Source organism: Hypomesus nipponensis, chromosome 17 (assembly GCF_054491055.1).
Source record: "Hypomesus nipponensis isolate SF chromosome 17, ASM5449105v1, whole genome shotgun sequence".
NCBI classification, from domain to species: domain Eukaryota; kingdom Metazoa; phylum Chordata; class Actinopteri; order Osmeriformes; family Osmeridae; genus Hypomesus; species Hypomesus nipponensis.
The window spans coordinates 23,346,875-23,367,500 of NC_140377.1; the positions used below are offsets into that span (position 1 = coordinate 23,346,875).

Genomic DNA, 20,626 nt, shown 5'->3' on the forward strand with positions numbered 1-20,626 from the left:
GAGGACAGTGTTGTTGGAGGACAGTGTTGTTGGAGGACAGTCCTGTTCTAGGACAGTGCTGTTGGAGGGCAGTGCTGTTGGAGGACAGTGCTGTTGGAGGACAGTGCTGTTGGAGGACAGTGCTGTTGGAGGACAGTGCTGTTGGAGGACAGTGTTGTTGGAGGACAGTGCTGTTGGAGGACAGTGTTGTTGGAGGACAGTGCTGTTGGAGGACAGTGCTGTTGGAGGACAGTGTTGTTGGAGGACAGTGCTGTTGGAGGACAGTGCTGTTGGAGGACAGTGCTGTTGGAGGACAGTGTTGTTGGAGGACAGTGTTGTTGGAGGACAGTGCTGTTGGAGGACAGTCCTGTTGGAGGACAGTGCTGTTGGAGGACAGTGTTGTTGGAGGACAGTGCTGTTGGAGGACAGTGCTGTTGGAGGACAGTGCTGTTGGAGGACAGTGTTGTTGGAGGACAGTGCTGTTGGAGGACAGTGTTGTTGGAGGACAGTGCTGTTGGAGGACAGTGCTGTTGGAGGACAGTGTTGTTGGAGGACAGTGCTGTTGGAGGACAGTGCTGTTGGAGGACAGTGTTGTTGGAGGACAGTGCTGTTGGAGGACAGTGCTGTTGGAGGACAGTGTTGTTGGAGGACAGTGCTATTGGAGGACAGTGCTGTTGGAGGACAGTGCTGTTGGAGGACAGTGCTGTTGGAGGACAGTGTTGTTGGAGGACAGTGTTGTTGGAGGACAGTGCTGTTGGAGGACAGTCCTGTTGGAGGACAGTGCTGTTGGAGGACAGTGTTGTTGGAGGACAGTGCTGTTGGAGGACAGTGCTGTTGGAGGACAGTGCTGTTGGAGGACAGTGTTGTTGGAGGACAGTGTTGTTGGAGGACAGTGCTGTTGGAGGACAGTGCTGTTGGAGGACAGTGTTGTTGGAGGACAGTGCTGTTGGAGGACAGTGCTGTTGGAGGACAGTGTTGTTGGAGGACAGTGCTGTTGGAGGACAGTGCTGTTGGAGGACAGTGCTGTTGGAGGACAGTGTTGTTGGAGGACAGTGCTGTTGGAGGACAGTGTTGTTGGAGGACAGTGCTGTTGGAGGACAGTGCTGTTGGAGGACAGTGCTGTTGGAGGACAGTGTTGTTCTAGGACAGTGCTGTTGGAGGACAGTGTTGTTGGAGGACAGAGCTGTTGGAGGACAGTGCTGTTGGAAGACAGTGCTGTTGGAGGACAGTGCTGTTGGAGGACAGTGTTGTTGGAGGACAGTGCTGTTGGAGGACAGTGTTGTTGGAGGACAGTGTTGTTGGAGGACAGTGTTGTTGGAGGACAGTGCTGTTGGAGGACAGTGCTATTGGAGGACAGTGCTGTTGGAGGACAGTGCTGTTGGAGGACAGTGTTGTTGGAGGACAGTGCTGTTGGAGGACAGTGTTGTTGGAGGACAGTGCTGTTGGAGGACAGTGCTGTTGGAGGACAGTGCTGTTGGAGGACAGTGTTGTTGGAGGACAGTGCTGTTGGAGGACAGTGCTGTTGGAGGACAGTGTTGTTGGAGGACAGTGCTGTTGGAGGACAGTGTTGTTGGAGGACAGTGCTGTTGGAGGACAGTGCTGTTGGAGGACAGTGTTGTTGGAGGACAGTGCTGTTGGAGGACAGTGCTGTTGGAGGACAGTGCTGTTGGAGGACAGTGTTGTTGGAGGACAGTGCTGTTGGAGGACAGTGTTGTTGGAGGACAGTGTTGTTGGAGGACAGTGCTGTTGGAGGACAGTGCTGTTGGAGGACAGTGTTGTTGGAGGACAGTGTTGTTGGAGGACAGTGCTGTTGGAGGACAGTGCTGTTGGAGGACAGTGTTGTTGGAGGACAGTGCTGTTGGAGGACAGTGTTGTTGGAGGACAGTGCTGTTGGAGGACAGTGCTGTTGGAGGACAGTGTTGTTGGAGGACAGTGCTGTTGGAGGACAGTGCTGTTGGAGGACAGTGCTGTTGGAGGACAGTGTTGTTGGAGGACAGTGCTGTTGGAGGACAGTGCTGTTGGAGGACAGTGCTGTTGGAGGACAGTGCTGTTGGAGGACAGTGTTGTTGGAGGACAGTGCTGTTGGAGGACAGTGTTGTTGGAGGACAGTGTTGTTGGAGGACAGTGCTGTTGGAGGACAGTGTTGTTGGAGGACAGTGCTGTTGGAGGACAGTGCTGTTGGAGGACAGTGCTGTTGGAGGACAGTGTTGTTGGAGGACAGTGCTGTTGGAGGACAGTGTTGTTGGAGGACAGTGCTGTTGGAGGACAGTGCTGTTGGAGGACAGTGTTGTTGGAGGACAGTGCTGTTGGAGGGCAGTCCTGTTGATCCATATGGTGATCAGCAGCGTGGATCCCAGTCACTGTATGTTTCAGGACCAAGGCCAGCACCACACCACCACACCAATGCACCACACAGAGAGACAGGTAGAGGGACAGGAGGAGAGACAGGTGGGCAGAGCAACAGCAGTGTGAGTGTGTGTAACACACAAAGCCTTTGATTCCTTCTAACATGAGCTGCTGCTCCCAACAGGGCATGGTAACCAGGGGAACCAGGGACTGAAGAAAACAAACCATGTCTCTCACTCTTTCTCTCTCTCTCTCTCTCTCTCTCTCTCTCTCTCTCTCTCTATCTCTCTCTCTCTCTCTCTCTCTCTCTCTCTCTCTCTCTCTCTCTCTCTCTCTCTGTCATTGTTTACCATCTGTCTGCCCCCCCCCCCCCACACACACACACAGAGTAAGAGGATTGCTCCACTTTGGCCAAAACAAACACACATATATGTGATATTATCAGGTTATCATCTCTTTAAAGGTGTTTAACACAATGACAAGCCTGTAGCCACCAGAGCTGCAGGTCTGTAAGTGGCCACAGGAGGGCAGAGTGTTCCTGCTGTCGGAGTAGGAGAGCATATGTGTGTGTGCTGTATCTACTCCAACTGTCAAACCTTCTCTCTCAGAACCACCTTCTAGACCCCATCAGAGGCCACAGAAACTGCCCTCCTGTCAGTCACCACTGCCCTCCAGTCTGCCAGAGCCGCTTCAAGGTCATCCGTCATCATTCCTCTGGACTTATCTGCAGCATGACACAGTCAACCACCAGATCCTGCTCGCTAGACTTTCTGAGATGGGCATCTCTGGCACTGCACTTCAGTGGATCTCATCCTCCTTGTCGGGAAGATCCTACCAGGTCGTCTGGGGAGGCAAAGTGTCAGGCCCCCGCCAGCTCTCCACTGGTGTCCCACAGGGCTCCGTCCTTGGACCCCTCCTCTTCTCCCTGTACACCACCCATCATGGCCCGTATCAGATTCAAGACCCCTGTACTGACCTTCCGAGCGGTGAACGGGACTGCACCCAACTACATCAAGTTTCTCCTCCAGTCTTACACCCCCACCCGCCACCTACGGTCTTCTTCTGACAACTGTCTGGTGGTCCCACCGCTCAAGAGCGCCCGGTCCCAACACAAGCTCTTCTCCAGTCTGGCCCCTCCCCACCTCCCCACCTCCATCAAAGACACTGACTGTCTCTCCCCACCTTCAAAGAAAGGCTAAAGACGCACTTGTTCCAGGAGTGCACTAGGACTTAAGAAAGATGTTTGATCAGATGTTAGTTTATTGCCTCCAGGAACACGATGACACGTATACTGAGGGACTTGTTGCACTTGTTGGTTAGTCTGGAAAGACTAAAACAACTCAGCTTCTTAAAAGTTAATCTGCCTCTCAGGTGCCTCTGGCAGCCTCTGTCTCTGACCCCCCCCCCCCCCCCGAGTTGACTAGTTCTACTCGCTGTAAATTATATGTTCATGTTGTTTAAAGTGTAACTTGTTTAACTACTTGCTCTTATGTTGCTTCCTATTGGCACTTGGTTGCTTTTCACAATGTATGCTTCATGTTTTGGCTCCCCGCAAGTTTTTTGGGTGCTATCTTGTTGTTTATGATCAGTGACCTATGCACTTTTGGTAAAGCTCTCTCTTGGAAGTCACTTTGGATAAAAGTGTCTGATAAATGAATAAATGTAAATGTCATCTGTGTATATGGGTGTGTGTGTGTTTATGTGTGTCTGTGTATACGTGTGTGTATATGTGTATGTGTGTGTGTATGTGTGTATGTATATGTGTGTGTGTGTATGTGTGTGTGTATGTGTGTGTGTTTAGTGTGTCTGTGTGTGTAGCAGTGACCCAGTTCTGTGCTGGCAGAGGTATGTGAGAGACAGAGACTGAGAGAGAGACAGAGACACTATAGATGATGTTATACTGATGACAACAGACACCACAAAGCTGTCTCTCTCTCTCTCTCTCTCCTTCCTACTCTCTCTCTACTTCTCTCTCTCTCCTTTCTCTGTCCTTTTCTCTCTCCTCTTTCTCTCCTTCTCTTGTTCCTTCTGTCCTCTCTCTCTTTCTGTCTGTGTGTCTGTATGTGTGTCTGTCTGTCTTTGTGTACTATAATGCTGCTGTGCACAAGCACACAGATACACACACGCACATATACACGTACACACAGACACTAACATAATAACAAATATCTGGGAAACACTCACTTGATGCAATCTAATAGTGAACACAGACAGATCACTGGTTCACAACAGCCTCAGATACCCTGAGGGGGGAGAGGAAGGGGAATTGAAAGGGAGAGAAGAATGAGGAGGGAAATGAGGGGGGAGGAAGAGAAGTGGGAGGGGGAGAGGGGGGAGAGAGGAGAGGAGGGGAGAGGATGGTTGGAGGAAAATACGTTAATTCGTATTTATTTAACAGACCCTTTAATCCAAAGCCACACACAGTTTAGGGGGAGAGAATGAGGGGAAGAGAAGGAGGGGGAGGGCTCGAGCTAGGAGAAGAGACGCCCTCCCCTCCGAGTCCTTGACGCGAGGATCCCGTTTGCATTTGATTCATCTGGCAGGCGGGCTCCGTGGCGTGTGGAGGAGGGGCTAAGGAATCCTGGCCGCGGACTGGTTAGAGATATCGCGTTGTTATCTTTAGGAAGTGAACGGAGGGGATGAAAAGAGAGCGCCCGAGCCTGTAACCTCCCTGGCTCGAGCCTATTACAGAGATTGAATGATCAAAACCAGCGCACTGGACTTTCACAAGGAGCTCGTGAGAAAGGAGAACGACATGTTCTTTTCATAGTGTTCTTATGTAGTGCCTTGGCACGAGCTAGGTTATGGAACCGAACATGGTCCTCCTCGGCGTATCACCGGCAATGTCAACGGGACTGGCGCTCGAGGAAGCCGGACAGAGTGGCTCACTCGTACCGAAGTGGAAGATATGAGAAGCTACAGCCTGCTCGATGTTGTGATGACGATATGACAGCTCGTGTTTGCATGTTGTGTGTTTCTTCGTTGGGAAACATCTCGCTGTTGTCTGGACGTCCCCGCATGCATCCCATTCACGGTGACCGATCTGACCGGCATCGTGTCAGTGCTCACACGCAGTAAAATGAACATCGTGAATATCTGAAGATTTCTACGAAATCCTGTTGGTTTCTATTCAGGAATCGGAATCGGTGCAAACACAAATCCGATTTAAGGGGCATCTCGTTATATGCGAAGCCTCACATCTCAGAGAGAGGCCGCGTTCGACCGTCAACCGGGGACGGAAGCTGACAGTGGACATGCGGCATCTCTGAAGGAGTCTACAGAGAGGAAACGTCGGCTCCGGTCCTGCAGACTGGCGTTCCGGTGCCAGTATACCGGGATGATATGGTACAGCGTTTTGTTTGTTTCATTCCAGGAGGTCCAAGGTGACACGGCACCCGCTCTGTGCGTTCTAGATCAAACTCAGTGCCGTTGCAGCTGAGAGCGTTAACCGGACCTCCGGTGGATGTCGCAGAGCCCGCCCGGGTGTACGCTGAGAGGGCAGGGTCGGCTGGCACGGGAAACCTCTTCCGGAAGCTCCGCCATGGATGACTCCGGGATAATCCGGCGGCGGAGGCTGCAGGTGAGAAGGTTCGGGCGTGATATTGATGGGGAAGACGGTGAGAATGGTGAGGACGATGATGGTGATGATGGAGATAATGATGGAGATGATGGATATAGTGATGGTGATGTATTCTGTTCATTTCCCTGAGGTAGACGAGAGTCTGTACACGTCAGTACACCCACACAAACCAACAGCTTTTATCTTAGCATTATGTACCATGTAGTAAAGGTTATATAGTCGAACTGTACGGTTCCAGAAAGACCTCTCTCAGTTCCTGAAGGTTCTGTTTGGAACCTTTAATGGGTCTTTATGGCCTGAAGATGACTTCATGTCTGTTTACCATGGGTCACCCCTCTCCCCCTCTTCTCTTTGGTGAGAGAGAGAGAGAGAGAGGGAGAGAGAAGGAAGAGGGAGGGAGAGAGAGAGGGAGAGAGAGAGGGAGAGAGAGAGAGAGAGAGAGAGAGGGAGAGAGGGAGAGAGAAGGAAGAGGGAGGGAGGGAGGGAGGGAGAGAGAGAGAGAGAGAGAGAGAGAGAGAGAGAGAGAGAGAGAGAGAGAGAGAGAGAGAGAGAGAGAGAGAGAGAGAGGGAGGGAGAGAGAGAGAGAGAGAGAGAGAGAGAGAGAGAGGGAGGGAGAGAGAGAGGGAGAGAGAAGGAAGAGGGAGAGAGGGAGAGAGGGAGAGAGGGAGAGAGGGAGGGTGTATGTATTCTGTATGTATTGCATAATTATTACGTTTTCTTTATACATGTATATATTTTTCATGTTGTTATTAATTGTAGTTATTATTACTATTATTTCTCTTTATAAAAAAAAACGTAAATGATACATTTGATATGTTTAATCCTATATGGCTTTGGCAACAATGCTCACTCATTCATGCCAATAAAGCATTATTGAATTGAGAGACAGAGAGAGAGACACACAGAGAGAGAGACATAGAGAGAGAGACAGAGAGAAAGACAGAGAGAGAGGGTGAGATACAGAGAGAGAGAGAGCCAGAGAGAGAGGGTGAGAGATACAGAGAGAGAGAGAGAGACACAGAGAGAGAGGGTGAGAGATACAGAGAGAGAGACAGAGAGAGGGTGAGAGACAGAAAGAGAGAAATAGAGAGAGACAGACAGAGAGAGAGAGAGGGTGATGAGGTGGAGGTGTGTATGTAGACAGCTGAGGAGACTCAGGAAGAAACAGATGTGTGTGTGTGGTGTGTTTGTGGTGTGTGTGTGGTGTGTATGTGGTGTGGTGTTTGTGTGTGCGTGTGTGCCTTCATGTGTGACGTCCAACTGCTTTCATCCCTCTTCCCTGGGGTCCCATCATCCCAGCTTCTCTTACCGTCTCTTGAGGAGAAGAGGACAGGTGAGGAGTACAGAGGAGAGAAGGAGAGGAGAGGAGAGGAGGAGAGAGAAGAGGAGGAAATGAGAGGAGGAGAGGAGGACAGGAGAGGAGGAGAGAAGGAGAGGAGAGGAGGAGAGAGGAGAGGAGGAGAGAAGGAGAGGAGAGGAGGAGAGAGGAGAGGAGGAGAGAAGGAGTGGTCTGTGTGCTCAGATCCTCTCCTTACTGCCGAGGTCAAAGCCAGGACTCTCTGACATCACACAGTCACAGAGCTGGGGGGTGTGTGTAGTCGAGTGTGTGAGTGTGTGTGTGAGTGTGTGTGTGAGTGTGTGTGTCTGGGTTGGAGTCAGCAGTCTTGTAGTCTGGGTGCCTCAGCTTTCAAGATGGAATGGATGGATTACTGGCGGAAAGAGAGGAGGAGAGGGAGACGGAGAGGGAGAGAGAGAGAGTGAGAGGTAGAGGGAGAGGAAGAGAGAGAGAGAGAGAGAGAGAGAGGGAGAGGGAGAGAGAGAGAGAGAGCAACATTGTGTCCAGATGAAAGAGTATCATGTGTGTGTGTGTGTGAGAGAGAGAGGGTGTCTTTCTCACACACACACACACACACACACACTCTCTCTTCACACACACTCACACACACTTACTCACACTGGCATATGCGAACCAGCACAAATATATCATGCCACTAACACAACACTCCATGTAATTACTACATTTACATTACATTTACATGTATTCATTTAGCTGATGCTTTTATCCAAAGTGACTTCCAAGAGAGAGCTTTACAAAAAGTGCATAGGTCAATGATCATAAACAGTGAGATATCCCCAAACATTGCGGGTAGCCAAAACATGAAGCATAAATTGTGAAAACCAAATAAGTAGAACCAGAAGAGCATGTAGTTAAACAAGTTACAATTAAACAACATGATCCTCGAAAGTGCTAGACTGTACCTGGAGGAAAGCAAGCAACAATATGATTATTTACAGACAGTACAAATAGTTAAATCAGTTATAACTAACCAACAAGAGCAACATGTCCCTCAATAATCGTCATTGTGTTCCTGGAGGAAATAAGCTAACATCAGATCCAACAAATCTTTCTGTGCTGGTGTACTCCCGGAACAAGTGCGTCTTTAGCCTTAGTTAATTCCTTAGCCTTAAATACTACAGTACCTGATTTCTCCCCCTCTCTCCCCCCCCCTCTCCCCCTCTCTCCCCCCCCTCTCCCCTTCTCCCCCTCTCTCCCCCCCCTCTCTCCCCCCACTCTCCCCCTCTCTCCCCTTCTCTCCCCCTCTCTCTCCCCCCTCTCTCCCCCTCTCTCTCCCCTTCTCTCCCCCCCTCTCTCCCCTTCTGTCCCCCCCTCTCTCCCCCCTCTCCCCCCCCCCTCTCCCCTCTCTCCCCCCTCTCTCCCCCCCCACTCTCCCCCTCTCTCCCCTTCTCTCCCCCTCTCTCTCCCCCTCTCCCCCCCTCTCTCCCCCCTTCTGTCCCCCTCTCTCCCCCTCTCTCCCCCCCTCTCTCCCTCCTCCCCCCCCCTCCCTCCCTCCCCTCCCCCCCCTCTCTCCCCTTCTCTCCCCCTCTCTCCCCCTCTCTCTCTCCCCCTCTCTCCCCCTCTCTCTCTCCCCCTCTCTCCCCCTCTCTCCCCCTCCCTCTCTCCCCCTCTCTCCCCTCTCTCTCTCCCCCTCTCTCCCCCTCTCCTCCCTTCTCTCCCCCCCCTCTCTCCCCCCCTCTCTGGCTCTGTTCCAGCAGGAGCTCCCCCTACCACCAAAGAACAGCAGGTGAGTCTATCAGTCTCTCTTGTATGTGTGTAGGTTTGTGTGTGAAGGTGTGTGTGTGTTCTGTCCATGGTCCTGAAACCCTGATCTTTCAACTCTCCTTTTCCTCTCCACCACTGTTTCACCACTAGGCATGGGCCAGTTACCAGTTTCAAGGTAGAGTTTGTGTGTTTAGCACTGGTGAGATAAACTTTGAACAGTACTATTGGCATGCTAATGACTGAGGCAGCTAACACGGGTAATTAACTATCTAGCATCACGTTACGTGACACCAGAGCCATAGAAAAATATTTTTCCGGGGAAGAGCAGATTACATTTACATTTATGCATTTAGCAGACGCTTTTATCCAAAGCGACTTCCAAGAGAGAGCTTTACAAAAGAGCATAGGTCACTGATCATAACAACGAGGTAGTCCCAAACATTGCAAGCAGCCAAAAAATGAAGCATACATTGTGAAAAACTAAACAAGTGCCAAGGGAAGACCCATAAGAGCATGCAGTTATACAAGTTACAAATTAAAACAACATGAACCACAAAAAGTGCAAGACTACCTGTGGAAGATCAATCTACAGTAAAATATTTCACAGAGTACAAGAGTTCAAGAGTTAACTTCGTTATACTAACCTACAAGAGCAACAAGTCTCTCAATAAGAGTCATTGTGATCCTGGAGGAAACTAACATTAGGTCCAAGATTAGCCTTCTACAAATCTCTCAAATGTCATGCCTTTGCTGTGAGAGTCAAACAGTTCAACCATTTCTCACACTGAGAAGCGCAGATTCCTGCGGAGTTGATAGTTTTCTCGATTTATACAGAGTTAAAAACCAGACAATAAGAGACATGGTATGGTAATCTCACGCCAAACTTTGTATCAAACTTGAGAGCCCTGCTACTGCATTTCTGCGATTTAGTACAAAAATGAGGGTCTACATTTAGCTTTGTGTATCTTTTATGTATCTTTCTTTTTAGGTAAAAAAAAACCCTAAGAATGTTACTAATTAACTGGACATGTTTACTGCTGTTCAAACTATTGTATTTGTTGCTTAAAAATAAAATATATTCTATTCAACAAAATATTTTAGAGCTGTAATCGCAATAACGTGATACCATGAAACGGAGGTCTTTTTTTCTTGAGGTCATAGCGTCAAAATCTGATACCGGCCCATGCCTACTCACCACACACACACACACACAGTAGGATGCGTTTCATACAAGATCTTGCAACAACCTTGGAATAATATATTGATGTGATTATTGACAGACATCCCAACCTGCAGACACTCATTTCCTGGAGATGTCTGTGTGTGTGTGTGTGTGTGTGTGTGTGTGTAGGTATGTGTGTTTCGTGTTTTCACCTGGTTTTGTATTTCAGCTGAGTGGCTGAAATACACACACACACACACACACACACATACAAACACATACACATACACACACGCCTTTCTATTCTGTTCTCTTCACAGCCAAAGCAGGAAAGAGAACATGACAGAGAGAAAGAGGGAGGGAGGGGGAGAGAAAGAGGGAGGGAGGGGGAGAGAAAGAGAGATAGAGGGGGAGAGAAAGAGGGAGGGAGGGGGAGAGAAAGAGAGATAGAGGCGGAGAGAAAGAGGGAGGGAGGGGGAGAGAAAGATGGAGGGAGGGGGAGAGAAAGAGGGGGGAGGGGGAGAGAAATTGGGGGGAGACGGTGAAAGGAAAGGATGAGAGGAGAGGATGGAAGGAGGAGAAAAGTCATCATAAGGTTAGCTGGTTTTCATTTAAGGACACACTGTGTCACACATACTCTCACACACACACACACCAAATGTGGTGGGCTGCAGATTTGACAGTTAGGCCAGTGCTCTGCCTCGGGCATTCTCTGGAACATCTGTCTGTGTGTAGGAATGTCACTGTGTGTGTGGAGGGAGAAGATGGAGGATGGAGGAGGTGAGGATGGAGGAGGTGAGGATGGAGGAGGTGAGGATGGAGGAGGTGAGGATGGAGGAGGTGAGGATAGAAGAGGTGAGGATGGAGGAGGTGAGGATGGAGGAGGTGAGGATGGAGGAGGTGAGGATAGAAGAGGTGAGGATGGAAGAGGTGAGGATGGAAGAGGTGAGGATGGAGGAGGTGAGGATAGAAGAGGTGAGGATGGAGGAGGTGAGGATGGAGGAGGTGAGGATGGAGGAGGTGAGGATGGAGAGGATGGAGGAGGTGAGGATGGAGGAGGTGAGGATGGAGGAGGTGAGGATAGAAGAGGTGAGGATGGAGGAGGTGAGGATGGAGGAGGTGAGGATGGAGGAGGTGAGGATGGAGGAGGTGAGGATAGAAGAGGTGAGGATGGAGGAGGTGAGGATGGAGGAGGTGAGGATGGAGGAGGTGAGGATAGAAGAGGTGAGGATGGAAGAGGTGAGGATGGAGGAGGTGAGGATAGAAGAGGTGAGGATGGAGGAGGTGAGGATGGAGGAGGTGAGGATGGAGGAGGTGAGGATGGAGAGGATGGAGGAGGTGAGGATGGAGGAGGTGAGGATGGAGGAGGTGAGGATAGAAGAGGTGAGGATGGAGGAGGTGAGGATGGAGGAGGTGAGGATGGAGGAGGTGAGGATGGAGGAGGTGAGGATGGAGGAGGTGAGGATAGAAGAGGTGAGGATGGAGGAGGTGAGGATGGAGGAGGTGAGGATGGAGGAGGTGAGGATGGAGGAGGTGAGGATAGAAGAGGTGAGGATGGAGGAGGTGAGGATGGAGGAGGTGAGGATGGAGGAGGTGAGGAAAGAATAAAAAGACACACACAGTGTGACAGCACCAGGGTCAGTGAGTTTATGCAGTCTCCAACCAGCCTTAATAACTTCAGCTCGCCCCTCCTCCTCTCCCGTCCTCCTTGCCTCTCCTTTCCTCCTCTCTTCTCCTCCTCTCCCCTCCTCCTCTCCCCTCCTCCTCGCCTCCTCCTCTCCCCTCCTCCTCGCCTTCTCCTCTCCCCTTCTCCTTTCCTCCTCTCCTCATCTCCTCTCCTCTTCACCCCCATTCTTTCCACCCCCCCTCTTCCATCCCTCCCTCCTTCTTCTTCTCTGCGTTCTTCCTTCACAGATTGATGGAAGGAAATGGGATTTTCTTTTTTACGAACACACTCACCTACAGAACTGTGGAATCTAATGTTGTTATCTTTCCTCCCCTCTCTCCCCCCATCTCCCCCCTGTCTCAGCAGTCGCAGGAGTCTGATTCTGACCACCTCCCCCACCCTGCCCCGCCCTCACTCCCCCCTGCCCCTCCCTGGACACCTAGGTACGTATACATACACACACTCACACACACACCTCCACCTACACACCTACACGCCTCCACACACACACTAACCCCCCCCCCCCTCCCCCCCCTGCAGGCAGCTCTCCTCTGGACAGCCCCAGGACCTTCTCTCCCTGTAACCCCGCCCACTTCTCCTTCTGCTCCAGACGGTATACATGTGTGTGTGTGTGTGTGTGTGAGAAGGTGTGTGTGTTTGGTCTGTAGAGCTCCTGGTGTGGAGCAGCACAGCACTGACCTAACCCAACACACTGCTCCACACCAGGAAACACTGCTAGTTGTAATCCTGTTCTCATTTTGTGTCTGCGTGGTGTGTGTTTGTGTATGATGTGTGTGTATGATGTGTGTGTATGATGTGTGTGTATGATGTGTGTGTATGATGTGTGTGTGTGTGCAGGGCTGATGGTAGAAGGTGGTCTCTGGCCTCTCTGCCGTCCTCTGGCTATGGAACCAACACACCCAGCTCCACGGTAACATCTCTCTGTCTATCTGTCCGTCTGTCCATCTGTCTCCATCTCTCTCTCTCTGTCTATCTGTCCGTCTGTCCATCTGTCTCCATCTCTCTCTCTCTGTGTATCCATCCATCCATCTCTGTCATCATCGCTCCTCTCCTCTCTATCTCTCTCTTTCTCCCTCTTTATCTTTTGCTCTCTCTCTTTCTAGGGGGGGAGGTTTTACATATGTATAATGAGTTATTTCCTCCCTGTCTCTCCCTTTTTCCCCTCCAGTCGTCCAGCTCGTCTCAGGAGCGGTTACATCAGCTTCCCTTCCAGCCCACCATGGACGAGCTGCTCTTCCTGTCCAAACACTTCAGCAGCACGGAGAGTCTGGAGGGGGGCGGGGCCTCCCCCCTGCTGAGACCCCGCTCCCGCAGCCTGAGGTAGGGAGGGAGGGAGGAGGGAGGGATTGGAGGGAGGGAGGGAAGGAGGGAGGAAGGAGGGAGGAAGGAGGGAAGGAGGGAGGAAGGAGGGAGGAAGGAGGGAAGGAGGGAGGAAGGAAGGAGGGAGGGAGATACTAACTCTGTCTCTCTCAGCCCTGGTCGGTCGTCCTCCTGCTACGACAACGAGATAGTCATGATGAACCACGTGTACAAGGAACGCTTCCCCAAGGTACACTCACACACACACACACACACAGTCACACACACACACACACACAGTCACACACACACCACAGTAACAAAGCGACCCCCCCAGGCTACAGCTCAGATGGAGGAGCACCTGGCTGACTTCCTCCAGGTCTTCTGTCCTGAGCGCGTGCTGCCGTTGGCTGACGGCGTGCTCAGCTTCATCCACCACCAGATCACAGAGCTGGGCCGGGACTGCCTGGACACAGCCCAGCAGCGGCTCATCACCTCCGCATACTTCTACGAGCTGCAGGAGAACCTGGAGACACTGCTGCATGACGTGAGACACACACACACATGCTTACACACACTCACACAGACATACACACACACACAGGACGCCATGACTTGATTAATCAGGTCTTATTCCAGCTCTTGGTTTGATTGGAGTCTGGCCTACAGTAGGACAGTAACTGCTGTACTGCTGGTGGCCCTCTGGCTCACCAGCTTAGTGTTAACAGTTACTGTCTGCAGTCTGCTTCATTCTGACTGTGTTTGTGAAGCTGTGCTGGACTGAGGAGGATGTGTGCTAGGTGGTAACTATTTACCCCCCCTCCTCTCGCCCTCTCTCCCCCCCCTCCTCTCCCCCTCTCCCCCCCCCCCTCCTCTCCCCCCCCCCCCCCCTCCTCTCCCCCTCCTCTCCCCCTCTTTCCCCCCCGCCCCCCCAGGCTTATGAAAGGTCAGAGAGTGCGGAAGTAGCCTTCATCACTGAGCTGGTGAAGAAACTCCTTATCATCATCTCCAGACCTGCCAGACTGCTGGAGTGCCTGGTGAGATCCAAACACACACATATACACACACACATACAGTTACACACATACTCTTGCACTTTCTCTCACACTATCTATCCCCCCTCTCCCCCTGTCCTCCCCCTCCCCTCCTCTCCTCCCCCTTCCTCCTCTCCTCCCCCTCCTCCTTCCTCTCCTCCCCCTCTCTTCTCTCCTACCCCACCTCTCCCTCCCCTCCTCTCCTCCCCCTTCCTCCTCCCCTCCCCCACCTCTCCCTCCCCTCCTCCCCTCTTCCCCTCCTCTCCTCCTCTCCCTCCCTCCCCCTCCCCTCCTCTCCTCCCCCTCCCTTCTCTCCTACCCCACCTCTCCCTCCCCTCCTCTCCTCTCCTCCCCCTCCCCTCCTCTCCTCCCCCTCCCTCCCTCCCCTCCTCTCCTCCTCTCCCTCCCTCCCTCCCCCTCCCCTCCTCTCCTCCACCTCCCTTCTCTCCTACCCCACCTCTCCCTCCCCTCCTCTCCTCTCCTCCCCTCTCCTCTCCTCCCCCTCCCTCCCCCTCCTCCCCTCCTCCCCTCCTCTCCTCCTCTCCCTCCCTCCCCCTCCCCTCCAGGAGTTTAACCCAGAGGAGTTCTACCACCTGCTGGAGGCAGCAGAGGATCAGGCCAGGGAGGCCCAGCTGATGAAAGCCGACATCCCCCGATACATCATCAGTCAGCTGGGCCTGACCAGGGAACCCTTGGAGGGTGAGGGGGGGAGGGAGGGAGGGAGGGAGGGGGGAGGGAGGGAGGGAGGGAGGGAGGGAGGGGGGAGGGAGGGAGGGAGGGAGGGAGGGAGGGAGGGAGGGAGGGAGGGAGGGAGGGAGGGAGGGAGGGAGGGAGGGAGGGAGGGAGGGAGGGAGGGAGGGAGGGAGGAGGAGTGGACTAGCACACAGTAACTGTTTAAAGTGTGTGTGTGTGTGTGCGTGTGTGTAGAGATGGTGAACTTAGACAGCTATGACAGTGAGGAACCTCTGACTCCTGAGACTGACGACTCCACAAAGGTGAGAATCATCCCTTTACCCCTGTTTCTACATTCACATGTATTCATGTAGCAGACACTTTTATCCAAAGCAACTTCCAAAAGAGAGCTTTACAAAGTGCATAGGTCAATGATCATAAACAACGTGGGTAGCCAAAACATGAAGCAAACATTGTGAAGAACAAACAACTGCCAATGGGAAGAAACATAAGAGCATGTAGTCAAACAAATTAAAGCACATGAACATCAAAAGTGCAAGAGTCTACCTGTAGGAAAGCAAGCAACAATAATATAATTTACAGTGAGTACAACAACTAGTTAAATCAGTTACAGCTAACCAACAAGTGCAACAAGTCTCTCAATAAGGTCATTGGGCCTTATTTTAACGATCTGAAACGCAAGTATCAAACGCTTAACGCAAGTAACTTTGTGGGCGGGACTCCGGTGCTGTTGCTATGATACAGGCGGGATAAATGACTCCTGCGCAGGACGTAAATCTAAATTGGGTCTGAAGTAGCTAATGTAGTCATAGGTGTGGTTTGGGCGTAACGTGCAAAAAAAAAATCAGAGCATTGCTATTATAATGGCGGATTTGCCAGGGGCACGCATGCTTAAGGTGATTTTGCAGGTGATTTGTCTTCAGAATTTTGTTTCCTGGTTCTTGACGGACAACCCACCTTGTCCGGTGTTCTTATATACCTGTGTGTCTGTGTGTCTTGCCACTATTGGTCAAACAGATTTGATCCGTCATTATTGCTATCAGCCTGAATAATTTGGGTAAATGTGTCTGCTAAATGTATGCCTTTTTTCACTATAATGACACTATAATGATTTCCCTCGTGTGTTAATATTTTTCCTTGTAATTATGAAGGTCTATGGTTTGCTAAAATGGGAACTGCTGCATCTGTGTAGATGAGAGAATCTAAGTGGATGTGTGTTAAGCACACACTCTGTTATGGCCAAGCATGCGCCCTTCAAATAGCACCTGAATAACGCGCCACTGACTTTAAACTCCTGGTCTGTGGCGGAATAGTTTTCTGAAACTGCAAAATAGCACCAGGGAACGTTTGAGCTGGAACACGCCTCTTCTTTTTGTTGAACCGCCCACGGGAGCGCGAAGTAATTCCCTAATTTACCAACGTGCGTCTGTAGAGGGAAAAGTCCGCTGTGCGTCGAGTGCAACATAGGAATGATACATGCGTCTGTGTACGAAGTCAATTGCGCTGGGTACAAGATAGGGCCCATTGTGTCTACCCCCTCTATCTTCCCCCTCTATCTACCCCCTCTATCTACCTGCTCTTCCTACCCCCCAGCCCTCCTGCCCCAGCCCCCCTACCCTACCCCCCCCCCCCCCCAAGAACCACAGCACCCCGCCCCCCTACCCTACCCCCCCCCCCGAACCACAGCACCCCGCCCCCCTACCCTACCCCCCCCCCAGAACCACAGCACCCCTGCCCTCCTGTCTGACCCAGCTGGTGTGTCTCTGCAGGGGAAGGGGAGGACCATGAAGGCACCTGAAGAGGCTGACTTCCACACCATCAAACTCATCAGCAACGGAGCCTACGGGTGAGGAGGGGAGGAGGAGGGGAGGTGAGGAGATGGGAGGAAAAGGGAGGAGTGGGGAGGAGAGGGGAGGAGGGAGGAGAGGGGAGTAGAGGAGAGGAGGGAGGAGAGGGGAGTAGAGGAGATGGGAGAAGAAGGGAAGAGAGCGGAGGAGAGGGGAGGGGGGAGGAGGAGGAGAGGGGAGGGGGGAGGAGAGGGGAGGAGGGAGGAGAGGGGAGTAGAGGAGATGGGAGAAGAAGGGAAGAGAGCGGAGGAGAGGGGAGGGGGAGGAGGAGGAGAGGGGAGGGGGAGGAGGAGGAGAGGGGAGGAGGGAGGAGGAGGGAGGAGAGGGGAGTAGAGGAGATGGGAGAAGAAGGGGAGAGAGCGGAGGACAGGGGGGGGGAGGAGGAGGAGAGGGGTGGAGGATTTAAGAAAAGACAGAGGAGAGAAGAGGAGACATGAAAGAGGGAGTTGGGGAGAAACAAGCCTTGGTGTGTTACTGAGCGTGACCATGAGTGTGTTTCCATGGTATCTCTGCAGAGCGGAAACAAGGTTACCGTGACGACCATACCCTTTGAGAACACGTCCATCAATGTGTTTGTTTGCAGGGCGGTGTATCTGGTCCGCCACCTGGAGACCCGGCAGCGCTTCGCCATGAAGCAGATCAACAAGCAGAACCTGCTGCTGAGGAACCAGATCCAGCAGGCCTTTGTGGAGAGGGACATCCTCACCTTCGCAGAGAACCCCTTCGTGGTCTCCATGTTCTGCTCATTCGAAACCCGCAGGCATCTCTGCATGGTCATGGAGTACGTGGAAGGTAGGAGGCTGTGTGTGTGTGTGTTAAGGCTGTGTGTGTGTGTGTGTGAGAGAGCAGCTGTGATGTTCTCCCCCGGTCCTCCAGGGGGTGACTGTGCCACCCTGTTGAAGAGCATCGGGGCGTTGCCATGGGAGATGGCACGGCTGTACTTTGCTGAGACGGTGCTGGCGCTGGAGTACATCCACAACTACGGCATCGTGCACCGAGACCTGAAACCTGACAAGTACGCTCACACACACACACAAATACACACACACCACACACACACATGCAAATACACACACACCACACACACACACACATACACGCACACACCCAAACCCAGTATCAGTAATCCTGTGACTATGACTGTGTGTGTGTGTGTGGGTGTGTGTGTGTGCAGCCTGCTGATCACCTCCATGGGACACATCAAGCTGACAGACTTCGGTCTGTCTAAGATGGGCCTGATGAACATGACCACCAACCTGTACGAGGGACACATCGACAAGGACACCAGGGAGTTCCTCGACAAACAGGTCAGGTCTCTCTCTCTTCCCCTCTCTCTCTCTCCCGTCCTCTCCCTCTCTCTCCCGTCCTCTCTCTCTCTCTCTCTCTCTCTCTCTGTCTTCCCTTCTCTCTCTCTCCCGTCCTCTCTCTCCCTTCCTCTCTCTCTCTTCCCCTCTCTCTCTCTCCAGTCCTCTCCCTCTCTCTCCCTTCCTCTCTCTCTCTCTCTCTTCCCCTCTCTCTCTCTCCAGTCCTCTCCCTCTCTCTCCCTTCCTCTCTCTCTCTTCCCCTCTCTCTCTCTCCCGTCCTCTCCCTCTCTCTCCCTTCCTCTCTCTCTTTCTCTCTCTCCCTTTCTCTCTTTCCCTTTCTCTCTCTCTCTCTCCCTTCCCCTCTCTCTCCCTTCCCCGCTCTCTCTCTCCCTTCCCCTTTCTCTCTCTCTCTCTCTCTCTCTCTCTTTCTTTCTCTCTTTCCCTTCCCCTCTCTCTCTCTCCCTTCCCCTCTCTCTCTCCCTTCCCTGTCTCTCTCTCCCTCTCTCTCTCTCTTTCTCTGTCTCTCTCTTCCTCTCTCTCTTTCTCTCTCTCACTTTCTCTCTCTCTCTCTCTCTCTCCCTTCCCTGTCTCTCTCTCCCTCTCTTTCTCTCTTTCTCTGTCTCTCTCTCTCTCTTCCCCTCTCTCTCTCTCCCTTCCTCTCTCTCTCCAGGAGACTTTCCACCAGCTGCAGCATAATCCAGAGTTTCCATGTGTAGCTACAGAGGTCTCTAAATGTAGTCTAGCATAATCCAGGTGTGTAGGACCCCAGACTAGCTTATCTAACATTATGCAGGTGCCACTTGTTCTCTGAGGCGTATAAACCCTGTTGTGCTAGGTTAGGGTTACAGTGTGGTTACAGTGTGCTGTGCTCCAGGGTTAGGGTTACAGTGTGGTTACAGTGTGCTAGGTTAGGGTTACAGTGTGGTTACAGTGTCCTGTGCTCCAGGGTTAGGGTTACTGTGTGGTTACAGTGTGCTAGGTTAGGGTTACAGTGTGGTTACAGTGTGCTGTGCTCCAGGGTTAGGGTTACAGTGTGGTTACAGTGTGCTAGGTTAGGGTTACATTGTGGTTACAGTGTGCTGTGCTCCAGGGTTAGGGTTACAGTGTGGTTACAGTGTGCTGTGCTCCAGGGTTAGGGTTACAGTGTGGTTACAGTGTGCTGTGCTCCAGGGTTAGGGTTACAGTGTGGTTACAGTGTGCTGTGCTCCAGGGTTAGGGTTACAGTGTGGTTACAGTGTGCTGTGCTCCAGGGTTAGGGTTACAGTGTGGTTACAGTGTGCTAGGTTAGGGTTACAGTGTGGTTACAGTGTGCTGTGCTCCAGGGTTAGGGTTACAGTGTGGTTACAGTGTGCTAGGTTAGGGTTACAGTGTGGTTACAGTGTGCTGTGCTCCAGGGTTAGGGTTACAGTGTGGTTACAGTGTGCTGTGCTCCAGGGTTAGGGTTACAGTGTGGTTACAGTGTGCTGTGCTCCAGGGTTAGGGTTACAGTGTGGTTACAGTGTGCTAGGTTAGGGTTACAGTGTGGTTACAGTGTGCTGTGCTCCAGGGTTAGGGTTACAGTGTGGTTACAGTGTGCTAGGTTAGGGTTACAGTGTGGTTACAGTGTGCTGTGCTCCAGGGTTAGGGTTACAGTGTGGTTACAGTGTGCTAGGTTAGGGTTACAGTGTGGTTACAGTGTGCTGTGCTCCAGGGTTAGGGTTACAGTGTGGTTACAGTGTGCTGTGCTCCAGGGTTAGGGTTACAGTGTGGTTACAGTGTGCTAGGTTAGGGTTACAGTGTGCTGTGCTCCAGGGTTAGGGTTACAGTGTGGTTACAGTGTGCTAGGTTAGGGTTACAGTGTGGTTACAGTGTGCTAGGTTAGGGTTACAGTGTGGTTACAGTGTGCTGTGCTCCAGGGTTAGGGTTACAGTGTGGTTACAGTGTGCTGTGCTCCAGGGTTAGGGTTACAGTGTGGTTACAGTGTGCTAGGTTAGGGTTACAGTGTGGTTACAGTGTGCTGTGCTCCAGGGTTAGGGTTACAGTGTGGTTACAGTGTGCTAGGTTAGGGTTACAGTGTGGTTACAGTGTGCTAGGTTAGGGTTACAGTGTGGTTACAGTGTGCTGTGCTCCAGGGTTAGGGTTACAGTGTGGTTACAGTGTGCTGTGCTCCAGGGTTAGGGTTACAGTGTGGTTACAGTGTGCTGTGCTCCAGGGTTAGGGTTACAGTGTGGTTACAGTGTGCTAGGTTAGGGTTACAGTGTGGTTACAGTGTGCTGTGCTCCAGGGTTAGGGTTACAGTGTGGTTACAGTGTGCTGTGCTCCAGGGTTAGGGTTACAGTGTGGTTACAGTGTGCTAGGTTAGGGTTACAGTGTGGTTACAGTGTGCTAGGTTAGGGTTACAGTGTGGTTACAGTGTGCTAGGTTAGGGTTACAGTGTGGTTACAGTGTGCTGGGTTAGGGTTACAGTGTGGTTACAGTGTGCTAGGTTAGGGTTACAGTGTGGTTACAGTGTGCTGTGCTCCAGGTGTGTGGGACCCCAGAGTACATCGCCCCAGAGGTGATCCTGAGGCAGGGCTATGGGAAGCCGGTGGACTGGTGGTCCATGGGGGTGATCCTGTATGAGTTCCTGGTGGGCTGCGTACCCTTCTTTGGAGA

The 20,626-nt window shown here is 52.0% G+C and overlaps 1 protein-coding gene across 1 annotated transcript in view; it reads left to right on the plus strand.

Moving 5' to 3' along the window:
• Window positions 1-4,992: 4,992 nt before the first annotated feature.
• LOC146254173 (microtubule-associated serine/threonine-protein kinase 1-like) overlaps window positions 4,993-20,626 on the plus strand; it is a 25,558-nt gene continuing 9,924 nt past the window's right edge. Inside the window, exons 1-17 of the mRNA XM_084677680.1 lie at window positions 4,993-5,905; window positions 8,957-8,988; window positions 11,759-11,773; window positions 12,161-12,237; window positions 12,335-12,407; window positions 12,653-12,725; window positions 12,984-13,135; window positions 13,289-13,364; window positions 13,452-13,661; window positions 14,050-14,151; window positions 14,715-14,847; window positions 15,076-15,143; window positions 16,611-16,687; window positions 17,272-17,480; window positions 17,565-17,703; window positions 17,863-17,995; window positions 20,496-20,626. The exon at window positions 20,496-20,626 is cut by the window's right edge and continues 35 nt beyond it. Of these exons, the coding sequence (XP_084533806.1) occupies window positions 5,789-5,905; window positions 8,957-8,988; window positions 11,759-11,773; window positions 12,161-12,237; window positions 12,335-12,407; window positions 12,653-12,725; window positions 12,984-13,135; window positions 13,289-13,364; window positions 13,452-13,661; window positions 14,050-14,151; window positions 14,715-14,847; window positions 15,076-15,143; window positions 16,611-16,687; window positions 17,272-17,480; window positions 17,565-17,703; window positions 17,863-17,995; window positions 20,496-20,626 (1,817 nt within the window). The 5' untranslated portion in view covers window positions 4,993-5,788. The remainder of the gene's footprint in view (window positions 5,906-8,956; window positions 8,989-11,758; window positions 11,774-12,160; window positions 12,238-12,334; window positions 12,408-12,652; window positions 12,726-12,983; window positions 13,136-13,288; window positions 13,365-13,451; window positions 13,662-14,049; window positions 14,152-14,714; window positions 14,848-15,075; window positions 15,144-16,610; window positions 16,688-17,271; window positions 17,481-17,564; window positions 17,704-17,862; window positions 17,996-20,495) is intronic.